Consider the following 20,371-nt stretch of genomic DNA (forward strand, 5'->3'; position numbering starts at 1 on the left):
TAGAAAGAGATGATACTAATGATGAAATCGAAACTTACAAAAGCAGTTTATCTGATGGTGTTTGTTATGATTATAGTCGTCTTTACAACTAAGTTAATAGAAATAAGCCATAATAAAGAGGTTATTCAAATAAGACTAGTATATTGTACTTTACAGCATAGCATTCATTCTCCAACATTCAGTTTTAATAACAGTCAGTGTTAGAGTATACGAGCATTAAAAATAATTATGTCCATTGTATTATGTAATAATAAGGATTCAATAGGGTTATGGCTTTTATATGCAATTACATAATCACTTATATAAGTCATGCATATTCTATATACATCTATAATGTTGAATATTGTTATGTAATAACATCTTAGAGGATGATAATGATAATAGTAGCATGTATTGTTATAGCGGGAATATTCACTTGAATTAATATTAACGCGTTGCTTACCCCAGAAGTAATGATTAGTAGCAGCGACAGCTCAGGGAGATTAAAGATAAAAATATATCTTATTACAAGCAGAATTGTTCGGAGACAATGTTTATGTGTAATACTTTATTATAGCAGTATTCACTTATCCAAATCATACTTCTATTAATATCACTTACCTTGTCAAAACATATAAATAGCCTTTGTCATTTTTTCATATTATTTTTTCTTGGTACAATTTTTGTATTAATTTTTCTCTTAATAAACTATACAGAGTTTTCATGGACTTGTCTTTTCTGTTTTCTCTTTTCTTATCTTTTGCATTTAAAACAGTATGGACCTAAAAAAAAAAAAGTTTGTTTCTATGAATATCAGTCATTTTCGTTGGTAAAATGAAACAAAATAAATTTGCGGCAACATTGTCGATAAAATCATCCAATCAGCGCTCTGATTTTCTTGACACAAAATGTTACTGTAGTGAAGACTGAAAGTGTAGTACTAGGCTTTCCAAACCACGCTTTATTTCCAATATACAGCTAGTACGATGGATATTGTCGCCAATTAGAAAATATTTGTCAGCATTTGAGAAACAATTGTTGCAAAAGAAATTTGAATTTGTCGTTTTTATTTTTGTTGATTGTTGTTTTAGGAAAAGCATATTGTCGCATCAGATTAACTTAAATTGTCGTAGTGTTTTCCTCTTCTTGAGCTTTTCTTTTTTTTAATACATTTTTTGTTTTTGGTTTGAGTCATGGAGAGATCTTTTTATTACGAAAATGGGCGTGATAACCTGTACGACGAGAAGGGTATGAAAGTTTATGATCCAATGGAGAGTGTTCTAACTGAGATAACCAATCCTAATATGGTTCTTGAAAGATTAACCCATCAAAGCACTTGGAGAAAACTAAAACTGCCTGAGAGGATTGCTGTAGAAAAGATAGCTAAAGTAATGCTAATTAAGTCGGCAAAGAAAGAATATAGAAAGTACCGTGACAGGCAACGAGACAGAATGATTGATTGAAAGTGCTCAGGAAAGAGGTCTAGCTTACCCGGCTCGCAAGAGGACTGGGGATCGAACCGTATGTGGCTCAAAGATGATGGAAAATGTACAGAGAAACGGAAGAAGTGCCTTACAAAAAAAAAGTCTTCTATAAGTTCTAGTCCTTCGTCTTCTTTCACCGACGATCACAACGACTTTTTGAGGAATCTAGTGTACGATGATCCCCCCCAGCTTGCTGTGGGTGATGTAGTGGGGGAAGTTAGCTGAACAATTCGAAAAATTTAGCATCTCAATCTCAACTCAATAATCACCTTCAGTCTTTACATGTATAACTACTCAATAATCAATACCCAAAGAAAATTGTGTTGAAAAAAATTGTGTTGAAAAAACAAATCACTAGTTGGAAAACCAAAGTTAGTTTGTTTCCAGATAGAATAATGAGTATTTATGAAAGCAAGGCTTGAAACAACTTCAAGCTATACCCTGAAGATGAACAGTCTTTTGTACAGCAATCAGATTATGAATGCGCATTATGAATGTTGACTAGTTTTAGTCTTATTTTGGCAATTTACATTCTAGTGATGCTGAACTTATTTAACCGTACAGAACTTTTTAATATTTATACACTGTGCTGTTATAGTCTTTCATCACTATTGTTATAAAAAAATTATACGCTAAATTATTAAATATTATTAGAGAAGCAGCTTTATTATAAAACGATTTTTATTAAATTATTTTTCATTTTTATTAATATTATAAAAAAAGATGCTTTTCTTAGTTCTCAAATCTCTTTAAAAGAGACTTGATACTAACAGGATTAACCACGAGAAGGTGAAAGCATATCTAATCCCAAAAATAATATTACAACCCATACAAATTGATACAGGCTGTAATTTTTTCTTCTCCTTCTAAATTTCTACTTGAAAGATAAACGTCCAATTTCAACTAGTAGACACTTGGCAAAGTCCAACCTGGCCCAAGCCTTGCTAGAAGAAAAAGATAGGATTCCTCACCCCATAACCCAATAAAAAATACAGTTGGATGTAAGTTTCACTGGAAGCCGGGCTAAACATTCTGACCTGTAGCGTGGCGAAGTGGAAGGAATCCAGATACATGAAGTGCACGACCTGACTATTGTTTACCTGAGAATGTCCCTTCTTTGACCCCTAGCATCTACTTTTGACTTAACAGTAAATACAAGTTGGGATTCTTCAACTAAATAAATAGATGAAAAAACCACGGTCAGAAACGTAAGCTGTGCATCCTTATCTATTTTTATTTTATAAGCAGCAACTAGATAAAAATAAAAAGAAGGAAAAACCTCCAAAAAGAAAAACAGAAAAACTAAACCTTGAGATAAGCCCTTTCAATGGTGCAGACAAAGAGTACGCTAATCTCCCTAAAAAAGGAACAGGTTTACAATTTCCAACCCCAAGTATCCTTTTTATTTCCCTCCTCCTTTGGAAATAAATCAAACTTGAGCAGTCAAAATTCGATAAGGTCCCATCAATTATCTAAGGTTGCAATAACCCAAGGTGAAGGCGGATATGCATGTAGTAACCAAAAGAGAGTCTAGGCCCTCTCCTTTAGCCATGTTATAAACGGACAGTTCTACAAACTCAAGTAAGCCAAGCTATGTGACTTGAGCACACTTCATAACCCTGACAGTGTCTATCTACGGTTTCAAGTAAAAATAAAGAAGAATAGGAAAAAAAAAAAGCTAAAGAAAAAAGAAGAAAAAAAGGGAAAAAAAAAACGAAAAATGTGCTTTTTTTTTATAGTAAAATTCAGGAGAAAAAAAAATAAACGAAAAGAAGGAGAAGTTATTAAAGTTTAATTTTAGCGTATTTTTTTTTGTTTTTACTTTACTTTGCGATAAATCTTCTCTCCTGCCTTTCCCTTGTCTTTTTTTTTTCTCTTTTCTTTTTAATACTTTAGAGATAATTTTTGCCTTTTATTTGATTGTAGTAAAGCATTACTGTCTTCTTTGAAAGTAAGCAAGAAAGTAAGAAAAAAGAAGTTTGTTTACTTTTTTACATAAATATATTCATGTGAATCTGCTGAGTATTCTTGTAAAATAATTAAGCCAAAACTAGTTAAATGCAGTTACACGAAAGAGCATAATGTTTATATATTCTCTAAAAGAATAAGAGTAGTTAAGCTATCAATAATATAAAAAATGTCATTTTATACAGCAGTTTTATTTTTATTTTTAGACACATACACACAATCTAGATGTTTTTTTTTTCTTACAATTTTACAAGATGTTCCCTTTTAGCTTTGTTGCAGAACGCTTTCTTTTCAATTGTACAAAATATTCTTGGCGGTTTATGCCTTTTAAATAGTTAGGCTTTAAGCTTTCTTATTACTGTATTATGACAATTGAGCTCTTTTTATGATGATCATGATAACAAGGCTATCCTTGTGAATGGATGTGTTATCAAGCACCAGATACTCATCATTTATATTAGCTACATGAAATGTAATAAGAACTTGCTTTATGAAATCCAAATAGTCGTTACTAGTTGTGCCTTTTCTTTTTTACAGCTAGCGTGTCATCAGTTTGTTTTTGCTGTAGTGATATTCTCCTTTCATGAAAGAGTAATAAAACCATCTTTGTATATGGCACCTAGAATACTGATATCTGGTACCTTTTATTCCAACTTTGATTTTGCTAGGTGTTCCTATCCTATTTCATACCAACCATAAGAGTGGTACGTATTTCTATTGAATTCAGCCTCATTAATAAACACATAGTTGTTCATAAAATCTATTTTTTAGTGAATTCAGAAGTTTACTATATCATATGATTTAATTACGGTTTCCTCACTGTCTCATGCAAAATATCGCAGGATAATACATTTACAAGTGAGATGACACTTTTTTTTTTTTCAGCAACTGTTATGAATAATATTTCAAAAATAAAGACAGTATATATGTCCTTAAGTATCAATTTTTGGCCTTTGTGTTCCTTAGGGGCTGATGGTACCAGGAACACCTCCTTGGTCAGAACCGTTTGTCATTTTGTTTCATTCTTTGATCTTGCATGCAGCTGTTGATTTTGAAAGTCCTACCTTGATAGCCGCTTCTCTAATGGACAAGTGTTCAAATTCCTGCATTAAATTAATCAGGTTTACTACCTTTGGTTTGTTTTTTTTTTTTGAAATATACGACCCTTGCATTTTTGTAACAGCTGTCAAAGTTACTTTGGAAGATGCACTATTTTGTTTTTCTCATTTTTTTTTTGTTCAACGTTTATTGCTGCAGGTCTTTCCCAATCCATGTAAGATTGGACAATAACAGGCACGATCTGGCCGCCCATATTAATGTTAGCACTCATGTTATAGAAAAAAAAGTTAAAAGATAAGTTAAAAAAAAAGGCTTTTAATGTAATACCAAGAAAACAAAGTAAAGAGATGTGGCCATAATTAAATATATAAACATCCTGCTTTTTTATTAGTTGCCCCAACCTATTTTCTTCAGCGGCATCAATTATAATCATACAAACTGGATAACTTTAGGTATTTAAAAATTTTAACGAAAGTCTCTTCGAAATTTTCGACATATCTTAAAGAACCATTGAACACTCTTATAATTTATTATATGCTTAGCTAAAAAGAGAAAAAATTGTGTGCATGCTTAGCTTGAAAGAGAAATTTTTTATTTTATAATATTTCAAGGAAAATAAAGCGTAGCTCAGAGAGCATGTAGTATTATATCAGGTTAGGAAGGATAAGAAATTCTACTTTTATTTTCCAAAAGCTCTATTTTCAAATACAAAACATTGTATAACAAGAAAAGTTTTATTTTAAACATAAAGGAAATAAGGGGTAGTTGACCCATAAAAACATGAATCTAGAAGGATATGCCTAATAAAGAAAAAACTCGTATATCAATATAATTAACAAAATATTTCTATTCTATTCTTTTTTTTTTTTATCTATCTATAACATTGAAATGCAATATTCTATATGTTGAGATTTTGGATGGTCTTTGCCAAAGACTACTCTACGCACTGCTAATGCTTTAGAAAAGGCATCTTTAGCTTCGTTGCGCCATTTCTTTTCTAAAACGGAACTACGACCTTTTAATTCATTCATTACTTTCATTGACAATTCACCTAAATTCTGCCAGAAATCAGATATTTCAGAAGTATTTGCAGGCAGTGAACCCTGCTCACTATATTGTTCCATCATATATAGTATAGTTTTGTTTGTCTCAATAGCTCCCTTTAAGTCACCATTGTATCTTTGACAATTCATTAATGGAATGAGTGAATTAAATTTATAAGAGTTTAACATATGAAGATTGCCAGCTTTTTTTGAATCTGTTTTAACAAGTTGACTTAGCTTTTCACCCCCTTTTCTATAATTACGCTCTTGACGAATAGCTGCCATAGCCAGCATATATTCCTTATTCGCTTTTTCTATTGGCTTACACACAATATCCTTCTTTACTTTATGGTTGCATAAAGAACATTGAAAGTTGGTAGTTGTATCCATATATAAATTACGTCTTCCCTTTGATAAATGTTCGATAGGAGTAGGAGGAATCATATAGACATCTTTTTCACATTCCATACAATTAACGCCTTGAAGAAAACGATCCACAGATCTCTCCATAGGACTACTACAGCGTTTGCATTTACACCAGAAATGCTTGGATGTTAATAAGTCCTGTCTTCGTTCATCACGATCTGAATATAAATCAATGTAACTCACGACTAATTCTTCATCCTTTTTAACTGGACGAAGGGTACGAAAGGCAAGTTGACCGTTACGTACGCCAATAAATGTTGTATTTGGATTACAACTATGATTAAAGAAAAGCGCTCCAAGGGGGAAAAGACCTAATGCTACATCTGTGTTACGAGAATAATTATCACCTAAGCCGTGAGCATTGGAATTTATTCTACAAAAAAAAATGTTAATATTTTGTAATGCATATTTCTAAAAATAAAAATAAAAGAGATGACTTACCTGCAAGCAAGTGTTACCATATCTTCGACCGAGAAATGTAATTTTTCTGGCATCTCAAATAACAATCTTTCAGCTATACATTTGTATGTATGTATGTATGTATATATATATTAAAAACAAAACAAAAAAAAATGAATAAAAAAGTCCTCTTTATAAATTTAGTCATAATTAACTTACAGGCTTGAGTAAGAACTTGAATAAATGACGCTTCAGCACTTTCCTTATGACTTATTAAATCTTCAACACACCAATAAGGTGTAGACCTCTTTAATGAATCCCGTTCCTCTTCTTTTTCGTCAAGATATTTACGAGCCATTAATAAAACCATCAAACGAAGCAAATCAGGATCCACATCTGTTGCACGACCAATAGTATTAATTTGATTAAAAACTTGACACACTAATAAATGCATTTCATTGTCTTTTTCTAAACATTCATTTGAACAATAAAAGACGTTTTTGCATTCAGAGCACATCATCTTTTCAGACAAGTCAGATAAACATACATGGCAATGTTGATCAAGATAATCAGATCGAACAACAAAGGCCACAGCTTGTTCTTGGCATACTGTTGTACCTTCTTCAAGATCCTTTACAGCTACAGCATGACGTCCCTTAGCCTTTGTATTATTCAATTTTATGGGAAATGAAGATAAAGCTTGTTCATAAAAAGGTGAAATAGGCGATAAGGATGCGACATTAGATCGCTTCTTATTCTTCTTCTTCAATTTTTGGTTTTGATTTTCCAAATTACAATTTTCTTCCAGATCAATGGGGACTGTTTCTTTTGCTTCTAAATGGACCATTATACAATACTTCCAAAAAAAAAAGAAAGGAAAAGGATATTGAAGAGGATTAGAGGAGACTTTATGGTTTTTTTTTTTTTTTTATATATGAAACAAACTTGAATGTGACTTTTTTAACATCTGTCTTCCTGTCTCTCTCTCTCTCTCTTTTTTTTTTTTTTTTTTTTTTTTTTTTTTTTTACGGTTATTAGAAAACTTTCACAGGAATTAGTAGAAAAGTTACAAAGACTTGCGGATGATTGGCTAAAAAAAGACAGAATCTGTGGTTTACATTGATTTGTATTACCAAATTTGAACAATTGGTTACCTCTTTTATTTGTATTACACTGGTTAAACATATTCTATAAGTTATATCACGTAGTAGGAAACTTTCTAGCTTTCTTGTTTTTCTGTATTACAATCTGTTTAAAAAAAAAAAGCTCTTTCCTCTTACTGCTAATTTTATCCTCGGCTTTTCGCTCTTTGACTTGTAATGTTTGACAAATACAAGCCATTATGTTTATTGCTAACACAACATATAACGTCATGGAAATATGCAAAAACAACAACAACATATTTATCTAAGGAAAAATACTGATGTTTTGAAGATTTTTCTCTTATAGTTATTAGATAGGATTGCGATTATAAATTATTTGTTAAATATTTATCTGTAATTAATACCCATAATGTCATTCGTTTACTAATTCATTATATTAATGGCTCAAAAGTCTATATTGATGATTCATGTTTTACCCTTTTTTGTTTTTGCCTTTGGACATGCGTTGAATTTTGTTCAATCCTAACTTTGAGTGAAGACATTTTCTGGAATCTAGCAATCAACATGTTTACATTTATACTCCGTTCTTTTTTCATTTTGAAGGGCACTGGGCATGTGTATACATATTTTTAATATTTTATATCAGTATCTTTAAATCGACAATTGTCAATATTTTTCTCATCTCTAATCTCTCACCTCTTTTTTTTTTTTTTTTTCGTTTAAATCATTTCCCTCTATAAAATCAGAATTTGCAAATGGTTTGTTATATTGACTCAGACTATATTATAATTTACATAAAAGAAATGTAGAAGAGCTATAGATAGTCTTTTCTATAATACTTCGTGCAATTACGTAATATATATATGTATATGTATTTTTGACATATTATCTATTCTATATATCGCATATTTGTATAGATATTTCTATTTTATAAATAACAAATGATAATGTAAGATAAGGCAAAAAAAAAAAAAATAAAAAAAAATGAACTAATGCCTTTAACTACAAGTAATATACCCTTTAATCTTTTTTGTTTTTTTTTATTTATTATTATTGTTATTTCTTTCTTGCTATTATTTCTTATTTATTTTTTTTTGTCCTGGATATAATTCAAATGGATAATACACTAGAAAGCAATGAATGTAAATCATCAAACAACTTTTCGGTATGCGATCTAATTTTAACATTTAGTGCTACTCACTCTTTTCAAATTTAGTTTATTCATTTACAATTACAATTAGATTAGATCGACTTTAATTGGCTTATTAATTGGTTGCCTCATGTGTTTCTCTAATATGTATTTTGGTTTACAAACAGGTTGGATCTCCATGATGTCTTTACAGGCATCGCTTTTAGGATTCGCTGTCTTTAAATCTGCTTTATGCCGTTGTTTTATCAGTAGTGGAGTATCATCCACATTTAGTCCTAAAGAGAACGTTTATTTGCAGACTGTAGCAGTTGCTACAGCTACTATGCCCTTAGCAGCAGGGTTTGTAGGCATTATTCCTGCGTTAGATCAGCTAACTGAAGATGATTCCCTCTTCTCCTTATCACCATTAAAACTTATCTTATGGTCCCTGGGTCTCTCTTTCTTTGGCGTGTTTTTCGCTGTACCACTTCGAAAACAAACAATAGTTAAAGAAAAATTAAAATTTCCGTCCGGCACAGCAACTGCAGAGATGATTTATGTATTACATAATCAGTTTAGAAATGAAGAGAGTAGGCAAAATTTGATTAGAAGGAGAAGAAACTTCAATAGCGATATACAGGAGTATAATGATGATTGGAATAGTCGTGAAGAAGGAAATAGAATTGAATTATTTTCTTTAGAAATGAGTAACCAACAACAACAAGATGAATCGTTTCATTCTGTAGATTCAATAAGTCGCTATTGCGAAGAAAATCTATTTCCACCACAGGACGCCATGTTTAATGTGGATGCTGAGCAAATATGGCATTTAAAGCTCAAAGCATTACTTGTATCTTTTAGTGTATCTTCTATTTATACTCTTGCTTCTTATTTCTTTCCTATTATATACGCGTTGCCGATATTTAATTGGTTGACATTAAATACTATCGATTTCAAGGCATGGGAGTGGTATTTTACGCCTAGTTTAAGCTATGTTGGGCAAGGAATCATTATGGTATACATATATATACATATATACTTATATAGAGGTTAATATATGCTATATAGGGGTTTCCAACAACTTTATCGATGTTATTAGGATGCTTTATAGGCTGGGGTATATTATCACCTGTTGCGTATTTTTCTGGTTGGGCTCCAGGTCCAGTTAATGATTGGAAAACAGGATCAAAAGGTTGGATATTATGGTCCTCACTTAGTATTATGATTTCCGAATCAATTGTTTCCCTTTTCATAGCTTTTATTAAACAGATAATTTCTCTATTTAATAAAAGACAAAGTAACGTGGATATTGATGAGGAAGAACAAGAACAGTATGAAAGCTTTCTAAGTGAGTACGATGATGTAAATGGCGATCAACAAACATTAAGTAATAGTAATAATAACGATGATGATGATGATGCTTCAGCAATGCAAAATACTGTTTATAATAAAATGAATGAAAAAGAAGAAACAGACTTACTATCAGAATATCAAGTTCCACTTTATATAGTACTGCTAGGTTTAATTCTATCTACTTTACTGTGTATGCTGATGGTTCAAATTGTGTTTGGAAATGACATTATGCCGATAGGAATGACATTTGTTTCCATCCTTTTTGCTCTTTTTCTGAGTATTTTGGGCGTCCGAGCCCTTGGGGAAACTGATTTGAATCCTGTGAGTGGTATCGGTAAAGTTAGTCAACTTCTGTTTGCTGCTCTTATGCCTGGATCCATAATTGCTAATATAATCGCTGGTGGGATCGCAGAGGCTGGAGCTCAGCAAGCAGGTGATTTGATGCAGGATTTGAAAACAGGATATCTGTTGAAGGCATCACCTAGAGCACAATTTTATGGTCAACTTATTGGATCATTGGTGAGTTCATTTATAGCTACAGCTGCATATATTCTTTATAAATCAGTTTATACGATACCCGGTCCTGAGTTTCCTGCTCCTACTGCTCAGGTTTGGATTGATATGGCTCAACTTGTTAATGGTCATTCACTCCCTCCTCATGCTTTTGAATTCATGGTTCTATTTTCAATTGTCTTTGGGGTGCTCACTGTAGTCAAAGAGATAGGACCCTTAAAATGGCGTTTGTTTATTCCACATGGGATTGCATTTGCTATTGGTATCTATAATCCTCCTAGTTTTACATTAGCAAGAGTAATTGGTGGCTATCTTTACACAGTATGGAGTCATTATTGTGATAGTGAAACTAAAAGTTTTCTTGATAGTTGGTATAGGCCTTACAAAGCTATAGGCAAAATAGCCATTATCATTGTTGCTAGTGGGTTTGTACTAGGAGAGGGAACATTTGCTATTATTAACATGATACTTTATGCTTTTCATGTTCATCACTTTTAGATAACTCTTGATTATCTATTACAGGTTAAGAGAATAATAATATTTTTTTTTTTGTTATTGCTCTATAGCAATCTGGAAAAAAAAAGACGCATTAATATACATAACAAAGATACTTGTGGATTATTTCCAGTGCAGTAATAGATAGCGACTGGTCATACTGTCTAAAACATGTATATATTACATGAGAGGAATAAAGAAAATAAAAAAAAAAATAAAAAAGAAGTTAATAATACTTTTCCTTAATATTGAATTTGCCACTAAAATTCTAATAGTAGTATGTCTGATAATTAGAATAAGAATTATAGACTTATAGCATTAATATGCATGTATTATTTAAACATACTATAATATATAAACTTGATGCTTAAAATTAAATATATTTCTTATTTTACATATTTGAGTAGACATATTCTAGAAATGTATAATTATCTTAAAAAATAAACCTTTTTTTTTTTTTAAATTAACTGAATTTCTATTCATTAATACATATATTATACTAGTTACATGTTAATAAAAAAAGGGGGGATAAAATGCAATAAATTTGTTTCTGTCTATGTAATTATTCCATATCCATCTCAACATCTTCTTTCTATAAGTATATAGATATATATAAGTACATTATATATTACTAGTTTTTATCGTTATTCTTACCTCAATATGACGTTCACCAAAAGTAACTTCAACAGCAGGTAATGGTTTAGACTGTCTAATATCTTTGATAGCAGGTGTGCTCAAAACAGCAAAAGCAGTCGTACCTTCAGGTATGCAGTATTGGGAATGAACATAAGGTAATTGTAAAGGATTAGTAAATCGAACTGGACCTTCAGCAGTAACATGAACTGTTCCCTTAAATTGAGCAACAAGATCAGATGGAAGTTTAGAACGCATAACAGGATAAGCAGTAATAAGCTCATGTTGCAATAAAGAAGCTACACCAAGACGAGTTGTGTTACTAGATAAAGAACGTGTAGCAAAAGGAAAAACGGTATGCTCTTGATTAATTTCAGTATATGCTTGACGAGCTGATTTCATCTTGAGTTGATATGATTTATTAACGTCTCTTTGATAAACAAATGGCTTGTACTCGGTGTTCTTAATTGTACCATCGCCTGTAGTTAAAGCAATATTCAACTGATATACTTGATTAGCTTCAACTTCGAAATCATATTTATCCAAATCTTGAACGAGTAAATCTTCAATAAAACGATTTTCAATATCTTTACCAGCACGTAAAACGAATCGCTTCATAGGAGATGAGAATGTGCCTTCGACAGGTTGACAGCGGAAATAAGCAGCAATTTCAGTAATAACACGAGTGATTTCGGATGCCTAAAAAAAAAGATAAAATTTAAATCGTTATCCCTTATGTTCTATTTTACTCATATCTAAAAGTATATAACTTACTCTAACACCAGGACGAAGCATACGAGCGGCAGCTTCATAAGCAAAATGAGTAGCTGCAATTACATCAGCAGCTTTACCAGTTACTGGTTGCTGTTTATTTAATGAAACAACGGTTGTATGTGCAGCTGTTGCAATATAACCATCAATATGAACACCCATTTCACTATTGAGGTATAATTATTATTATTTACTCGTAGGAATAAGGATAGCCTATTTAATATACTTACATTTTAACAACATCTCCAGGTTTTAAGCTGTAATCATTTTCAGCAAGTGGGGAAAAGTATTGAATAAGGTTATTGACAGAAACACAAGTAGGAATAGCAATACCTCTTTCAGCAGATTTGTATTTACTTTTAGTCTAGAAAAACAAAATAAATTAGAACAAAAATTAAAATGCATTTATAAAAAAAAAAAAATAGAGAATTTACGTGAGCATTGATAAGATCATCACCATATTGGCAAAGATCGCAAACTGAGATACCAGCAGCAACTTTACTAACAACCATAGAAAGAATACCTATAAGAGATCGGGTTAATGAACGGATTCATCAATCATTCTAAATGATCTGTTGTTTTCTCTTTTTATGTGGATCGAGAGAATTCAATATTACCATTAATAATGTCTGCTGAGGCATAATATTTTTCTAAAACAGAAGGGTTGGTTAAAGAGTTATCAGCCTCAAATTTAGAGGCAGGATAACTCATTGCAATTTCCATGTTTGACATTTTTTTTTTTTGAAGTAGATCTAATATATTAAATAATAATAAAAAAAAAAAATCAAAATGATTCTTTTTTTTTTTTTGAGACCATAATGCATGCAGTAACTTTTTCTTTTTTTTTTTTTTTTTTTTTTTTTCAAACTTAAATTTTGACACCCCTTTTTAAGCCACCTATTTTATTTTTTTAACAAGATGTAATTGGCTGATTATTGTAAACAGTATTCTGATATTATACAGCATACAAGAGAGAAAAATGGGCTCCATTTAGTTTATCTCTCTCTTTAAAGAGTATATACATATATACATCAATATAGATGAAATCATTTTTTAATTAATTATTTAGATCGAATACTTTGTAAGTTCAAGCCACAAAGATGAGGTTCAGGCTTGTAATAAAATGGTTTGTTTTTATAAATTTTAACGTCATCATACCGCTCTTCTCTTTCACTATTGAAGATATCTGGTTCATAATCGCAGCGTAATTCTGATTTACCTGCGCGAATACCACAAATGATATTTTTTTTGCATTCATCATTAAAAAGACAGTTTTGATCTAATAATGGAGATGACTTCCAGCTATATTTGTAATACTCTTCATACGTCTTTTGATTTGATTCCATATCCTCAGTTACATTATGCCACCATTCTGCTGATAAGGGTGATGTAGGAGATATAAGCTTAGCTCTACTTGAATTGAATGCTTCTCTTGCAGAATATTCAACATGCCAATTCTATATAAATATATATATATATATATATATATTAGATCTAATTATATAATGAAACTTTGCTTAAAGCTTGTATGTATATTTACAGGTCCATCTGACCATGTATCTGCCTGGTTTAGATCAGCTATATATGTTATTGAATCAACTACTTCAAATGTCTTTGTATCAATTTTGTAAATCCTACAAGTATATTATGAATGATCAAGTTCATACAACTATATATATATATATTATATGCGTTTACCTAAATCCAGGATTCAGATTCAAAAACGGTGTAATAGACGGGGCAATATAACCAACAGAAATAGCTTCTTTAGCTATTTGTCTTTTGTTGTGACCATAGAAAATTGTTAATTCATCTCTATAAATAATATATAGAAAAAAAAAGAATCATGCATATAAATATAAATATTTATATAGGTGTATGTATACATAACATTACTTATGAGTATGACCAAAGAATTGGCCAGCAATTACGTGAGCATATCGATCTACAATTTGATAATAATAGTTGGAATAATCATGAAGACAAGTATTGTCTCCTGGAGCAATGTGGCCAATAATCCATACTCGTTCATACCTATCCTCTGAGTCTTGTAGTTCATTAATAAGCCAAGATAAAATACCATTAGGGTCCTAATCATAGCATTATCCAAAATTATATTTAGAAAATACATACATACATATATATATATATACCTTTTGCATAGGATGTTCATATAGCCACCAATTTAAAGTGTAACAAAAATTCGTGTTTAAACTGATTAATTTAAGACCTTTAACAGGCCTGATGGTATAACTACCCATATTAGTCTCAATATTATTTAAGGGTGATGATATCCAGCGACTCCAACTATTAGCGAGACTCTTGTAAAGCCATTTTAAATCATAAAAGTGCTTTTCAGCTTCATTAGGAAGATTGGATGACCATAGAGGGAAATTGTTTGTTGGTGCTGCTTCATGATTTCCTATGGCAGGATATAGAGCAGATTGAAATGACGAAGAATAATCAAAATAACGATGCAATAAATGATATGTTTCGTCTTGAATTAATTTCGTTTTCAAGATAGGCAAAGTACTCCAAACCTCATGAGGTGGTACATCACCTGTCATGATACCAAACTCAATATTAGGTTCAACAGTTGGAATATATTCCAATAATGATTTAATAAGTGCTAAAGGAGTATCACAACTATATTCACCTTTTTTTAAAGAATTATATTAGTAGTATAAATGGTTCTATATTTATACGCAACATACCCCATTTAGAGGCAGGCTTAGTTATATTAGTAAAATCTGTATACTCGGCTCTACAACAAAAGGGTTTATCACACATTGTCTCTGCGCCTGACTAGAAAGAAGAAAGAAAAAATATTTAATATATGTATATCAACAATAATATATATATATATGTGTATATACTTTATACTGTGGATCAATATGCCAATCACTAAGATGTAAAACTGTAAACGTTTGTCCAATAGATTTTTTGCTATTATAATTATATTCTAAAATGGATTCATCAAGCTTCGGTTTCGGGAACGTAACATTCCATTCTTCCACCTCTTTATGTATATACATATTACATAAGAAACTTTCATATACACTACTTCTTTATATATGCATATATATACCTGGATAAGGGCAAACATTTAAAACAGCTGCGCATAAAAGATGTCCATCTCGTCCTGATATGGTCATTGACTATATATTATATATAAATATACAAAAATATAAATGATAATGATAATGATAAATATATTTACAGGTAAAATACTACGAATGATTGGTGCTTGTTCTCTAATCACACCTTCACACTAGATGAATATATATATATATATGTGTGTGTGTGTGTATATACGATAGAATTATTAATACTGATGCTCTATATATACAAATATATAAATATATATTTATATACGTTACAACTTCATCATCTACTTTTCCGGTTTTTTTGCATGCTTTTGTTAAAGTTTGTATTAAAAACCCTTCAGACATATATGAAATTTTTTTAAGAATTTGAAGTAAAGAAATACAACTACTGCAAGAAGTAAAAATTGAACTTGTTTGAAAAACTTTGTCAGTCAACTGCAATACTTCATTTTGAATAGCGAATTCAGGTTCACTTAAAACTGTCTGCTGTTGCTGTTGAACTGTAAGTGCGATAAAATAATAGCATGTAATTAATGATATTAAAATCCTTATTCTCATTGTATTAAAAAAAAAAAAAAAAGAAAGAAAAGAAAAGAGAGAGAGAGAGAGAGAGAGAGAAAATGTAATTGAAAGCATGAATGGATGTGTTATACAAGCACTATTGATAATGATGACATTTATTAGTCATATGATTGATACAGGATTTTCCCTTTTAAATATGCGTAATTTTAAATTGTATTCGCATTATTGGGCCAACTGATTTAGTATTTTTATTTGCTATATTTTTCAAAATAAGGGAAGTAAAGCAAGCAAGCTTGATAAAGAAATTTCTCCTAGCTTTAAAAGATTTTAATCTTAGTAAGTAGCATAAGAAATGGAAACTTCTTTCCTTTTCTTTTAATATCCAAAAAGGAACCTTTCTTTTTTTTTTCCACAGCTGTGAGTGAGGCTGATCCATAATCCCACAAAGTTTGACACTGTTTTACTAATTACTTTATCAAGCTTCAATACTAAAAAAAAATATTATTCTTTGTGATATCATCCTAGATAGCAGGCAACTTGAAGAGGAGCTTATTCGTTTTGTTTATGTCAAAAAAAAATCATATATCTGTAAAAAAAGTATTTGGGTTCTCTGAAGATAAAGTACATAGAGCCTTTAAGACTTTTAAGAGCGACTCCCCTGCTGGTAAACTTGTTATTAAAGTAGATTAGAGACTTTTTTTTTCCTTGTAGGAAATATAAGAAATTTAAATAAACACTATTATATATACTTCATTTTTTATCTTGATAATAGTAAATTTCCTTGAGAAGTTTTATGCTGTATAATTGTCATATACATATGTATATCTATATCTTTAACAGAGAAAGATTCGAACAAAACAGTAAGACTTTATATAATAAAAAAAAAAAAAAAAAGTCGCTGTTTAAATCTCCAATGAATTACTATCTCACAACAACCAAGTGAATCGAATGTCGTTTCTGAATCCACACTATATTATACACTATATACAGATATAGACATAAATATATTTATATGTGTTTATATTTTTCTTAATGTTGACCATGAAAAGAAAAAAGATCAATGAAGTTATTTCTTATAATAATTTAAAATATTCCGAAAAATTCTCATCTTTAGTGAAACATGTTAATGTATACATTTCAAATCCTTCTAATCCAACTTTGACTAGCCATGTGATTCATAAAGAAAGTGTTAAAAAAGACTATAGTTCAACGATACTTGACATTGTCATTTGTTACGATTATTCAACTATAGAAATACTTGAAAGATTATTGAAACATTCGACACCATCTATTATTACCATGTTATTAGGTAGTTGTCATGATGATTATAAAATAGGACAGCAAACTACTATTTCTTCGATAAATATGTTTATAATGTTAGATATAAAATATGTTCAGCGATCCATGATAATTGACAAGGCTTGGTGTTCACGCATGTGGGCTATTGCTTCAAAAGCTCATTTGCTTGCAGTTACTGGTGTATATTATTCAATGTTAGGTGGTGCGTTCTGCTCACTGGGTAAAAGTAACACAAAATATGTAAGTCGTATCCTTCTCTCTCTTTTTTTTTTTTTTATTATGTTATTTAATATAATATATAATAGGCTTATAAAGCTGGAGCGTTAGCAATTGAGCAAATCAAACTTGCTAAAAAACTAAAGGATCCTATATTAGAGTGTAAATGTTGGCTCTATTTTGCAGAAGATCTTATTCATTTGAAAGAATTAGAAAAAGCTGAAAAAATTATTAATCATCAACGTGAATTCATCGATTCAATTGAAGATGCAATAGTAATGTCTATTCGGTTTATGTTCTTTTTTTTTTTTTTGTTTTAATGAGAAATTAATTTATTATTATTATTATTATAGCTTGTGGCCATGTTAGAATCTGTTATTAGAAAAATAGATATTGCAAAAAGTAAATGAAAGATGCCAATGGTGTTTGTTCAGTACCAAAATAAATCGATAAAAGCGCCTACAATATACGATATTATGATGAGATTGATTAATAAAAATGTACAGAGCAACCATTCAAATCCCAATGTCATTTGCTTTATGCATTTCGACAAAAGCCCTGAAGACTGAATTTCGTTTCTAGTTCTTGATATGGGCAATTGATCATTGTTATGTACCGACTATATAATAATATTTAGACAAAGTAATAGACATTGAAGTTAAATCTTTTACCATCTTTATTCATAGATGTATATATATATAAAAAAAAAAAGGGAAAAAGAACAACTAATCTCAGTTACATTTTTTTTTTTGTTTCCTTTTACATGATTAAACATTTATCATTTGAGGTTTCTCTTGGATTTAAAATTGTAGTGCTTCTTTTTGAAGAAGTATTTTTATTACTTGCTGTTGCTATCTTTTGTTCTTGTTGAATAGGAAATGGATTATGTCCAAAGATTGGAACTGAATTAGTAAAAGAAGAAGGCATGATAGCATTATTAACAGGCTGTTGAGGATAATAAAACATAGGTTGTTGCTGTTGAGGCATATAATACATTGTTGGATTTTGAACACTCTTGGAAGATTTCTTATTTTTAACCTTATCTGATTTCTTTTTTACTGTAGGTGATTTGAATGCCATTTGTCTTTTTGTATTAGCTTTGATTGTTCCACCTTTTTTAACAGAAGACATTTTCTGACCTCTCGGCTGTACTACTACTGCTGGCTTTTTAACAGTTGGAGTCCTTATTTTACGAGCAGGTGATGCAAACGATTTATTTGATCTATTCTTTGTTAGTGCTGCTTTAGTTTCTTTGTCATCAATCGTCGTTACTATCTCCTCGTGATCACCTTGCTGTTTTTTAAATTTCTCTTTTCTTGGTCTCCAAAATGAAGGCTTTCTTTCTAAAGTTGATTTTGTCTTTTCTGTTTTCTTATATCCTAAATTATGTGTTGTATCGTTTTGAGAAGATTCAAGTGTTATTGGCTTTTTTTTATTATGTCTGAAGCCACTTGTAGACCATGATTTATACAAGAAATTCTTTTTCGTGTTTAATTGTTTATTATGAGTGCTAGCATAATTCCTTGATATACTTTCAAGTGGATTTGCTATAGTGTCATTTAGTGTAGAGTGATCGTTTATGATGATATCTTGTTCTTGATGACCAGTAGTAGTAGTAGTAGCAGTAGTGACTTGCTCTTTTTGTACAGGGACACGAGGAATTTTCTTCTTTTCGTCATTAGCTAAAGACCTTTCATCCGTTTTCTGTGTATTTTTATTTATATTATCCTGTTCTGTTTGCTCTAAAGGGGTTTCAACGCATGTTGAATGAGTATCATTTGTAGGAAATGGAGTAGTTGAAGTTTGTATTTGCTTTTGTCTTTCTAGAAGTTCCTTTTGTTGTTGTAATTGATAAAGTAAAATCCACTCATTCATAGTATTGGGGTATAGAGAAGATACAGGTGAAAATCTTGCTTGATCTTGCAATAACCTGTTTAAAATAAGTGGTTGATCATTGTTAGTCAATAATGCATGATTAGATTGTCTTGCGTTATGAAATGCACTATTCAAGAGTTGATCTGCGTATTGATCATACGAATCGTTTGTAAAAGTATTCATTTAATGATAAAACGTCGAAAAAGAAAAGGAAGCAAGGGAGAAAGAACGATAGGTGATAGTCTTATATAATACTTCCTTAGCATACACTACAATCTTAATTAGGTAAATTGTAAACAACAACAACACATATAAAAATGCCTTGTATTATACATATATATCTATTTGTATATGTGGTACATGAACTTGCAATTATAAGAAAATTGATTAGTGAGGCAAAGATTTCCAAAAATAGTAAATTAAATGATACACTATTATCCATAAGGATCTGACATAATATTATCCCAAAGAAAAAAAAAAGGAACCAAATAAGGAAATATTACATTTTTGCATTATTGAATGGGGTACATAGTAACTCAAATAGAAAAGTACAATCTGTTCTGTTACATTTTTCAGTATGTAAATATTACAAAAAATGTTTCCTTCTATTCTTTTTTAATATATATTTTACTTTTTTGATAATAAACTTTACTACATGTAGTTTATATTTATATAATTAGAAGGTTAAGAAGAGTAGCGATTTACCTATTTCTTTTCATTCTATGAAAGATAAATAAGGTGTAGTCACATGATTTACAAATGCAGTCCCAATTTAGATACGACAAAAGCAAGGACTATAGAAAAACAAAATTTATCTATTTATACAGATGAGTATGAAACATAACTAATTTTGGTATAAAAGGATCTTCATTATTATTATCGGGTTAGAGAAGTACAAGGAAGAATGAGTTTTCATTGGTCGATTAAATATCTTTCTCAATGTTCTTTGTATTGTGTGTATAAATCTATTTTCTTTCTTTTCCTTTCCTTTCTCATC

At 30.4% G+C, this 20,371-nt stretch overlaps 7 protein-coding genes across 7 annotated transcripts; 3 read left to right on the forward strand and 4 right to left on the reverse strand.

Moving 5' to 3' along the window:
- Nucleotides 1-1,179: 1,179 nt before the first annotated feature.
- BX663DRAFT_495743 (uncharacterized protein) lies at nt 1,180-1,597 on the forward strand. The gene has a single exon (XM_051525685.1). It carries the CDS (start codon nt 1,230-1,232, stop codon nt 1,440-1,442), a length of 213 nt encoding a protein of 70 aa, XP_051387374.1. The 5' UTR covers nt 1,180-1,229; the 3' UTR covers nt 1,443-1,597.
- A 3,768-nt stretch (nt 1,598-5,365) lies between these two features.
- BX663DRAFT_426846 (uncharacterized protein) lies at nt 5,366-7,205 on the reverse strand (the record flags this gene model as incomplete). The annotated part of the gene is made up of 3 exons (XM_051522575.1): nt 5,366-6,332; nt 6,401-6,473; nt 6,578-7,205. The coding sequence occupies 3 exons, from the start codon at nt 7,203-7,205 to the stop codon at nt 5,366-5,368; spliced, it is 1,668 nt and encodes a 555-aa protein (XP_051387375.1).
- Nucleotides 7,206-8,756: 1,551 nt separating this feature from the next.
- BX663DRAFT_426735 (OPT oligopeptide transporter protein-domain-containing protein) lies at nt 8,757-10,954 on the forward strand (the record flags this gene model as incomplete). Its single annotated transcript, XM_051522567.1, has 4 exons — nt 8,757-9,332; nt 9,408-9,605; nt 9,659-9,887; nt 10,017-10,954. 4 exons carry the CDS (start codon nt 8,757-8,759, stop codon nt 10,952-10,954), a joined length of 1,941 nt encoding a protein of 646 aa, XP_051387376.1.
- A 196-nt stretch (nt 10,955-11,150) lies between these two features.
- Nucleotides 11,151-13,165, reverse strand: BX663DRAFT_447616 (peptidase M24, structural domain-containing protein). The gene is made up of 6 exons (XM_051523699.1): nt 12,973-13,165; nt 12,790-12,878; nt 12,586-12,719; nt 12,359-12,521; nt 11,298-12,283; nt 11,151-11,219 (listed from the first exon to the last, which is right to left on the reverse strand). The coding sequence occupies exons 1-5, from the start codon at nt 13,085-13,087 to the stop codon at nt 11,573-11,575; spliced, it is 1,212 nt and encodes a 403-aa protein (XP_051387377.1). The 5' UTR covers nt 13,088-13,165; the 3' UTR covers nt 11,151-11,219; nt 11,298-11,572.
- Nucleotides 13,166-13,416: 251 nt separating this feature from the next.
- BX663DRAFT_529082 (Metallo-dependent phosphatase-like protein) lies at nt 13,417-16,020 on the reverse strand (the record flags this gene model as incomplete). Its single annotated transcript, XM_051530216.1, has 12 exons — nt 13,417-13,467; nt 13,504-13,812; nt 13,896-13,989; nt 14,054-14,170; nt 14,252-14,445; nt 14,509-15,011; nt 15,070-15,160; nt 15,232-15,374; nt 15,444-15,513; nt 15,576-15,626; nt 15,736-15,871; nt 15,899-16,020. 12 exons carry the CDS (start codon nt 16,018-16,020, stop codon nt 13,417-13,419), a joined length of 1,881 nt encoding a protein of 626 aa, XP_051387378.1.
- Nucleotides 16,021-16,861: 841 nt separating this feature from the next.
- On the forward strand, nt 16,862-18,233 carry BX663DRAFT_495759 (uncharacterized protein). The gene is made up of 5 exons (XM_051525686.1): nt 16,862-17,293; nt 17,366-17,523; nt 17,589-17,774; nt 17,853-18,118; nt 18,171-18,233. The coding sequence occupies exons 1-4, from the start codon at nt 17,017-17,019 to the stop codon at nt 17,907-17,909; spliced, it is 678 nt and encodes a 225-aa protein (XP_051387379.1). The 5' UTR covers nt 16,862-17,016; the 3' UTR covers nt 17,910-18,118; nt 18,171-18,233.
- On the reverse strand, nt 18,189-19,634 carry BX663DRAFT_495761 (uncharacterized protein). Its single transcript, XM_051525687.1, has one exon. The coding sequence runs from the start codon at nt 19,555-19,557 to the stop codon at nt 18,259-18,261; it is 1,299 nt and encodes a 432-aa protein (XP_051387380.1). The 5' UTR covers nt 19,558-19,634; the 3' UTR covers nt 18,189-18,258.
- Nucleotides 19,635-20,371: the final 737 nt, after the last annotated feature.

This window comes from Cokeromyces recurvatus, assembly GCF_025118155.1.
Source record: "Cokeromyces recurvatus strain NRRL 2243 chromosome Unknown BX663scaffold_2, whole genome shotgun sequence".
NCBI classification, from domain to species: Eukaryota; Fungi; Mucoromycota; class Mucoromycetes; order Mucorales; family Mucoraceae; genus Cokeromyces; species Cokeromyces recurvatus.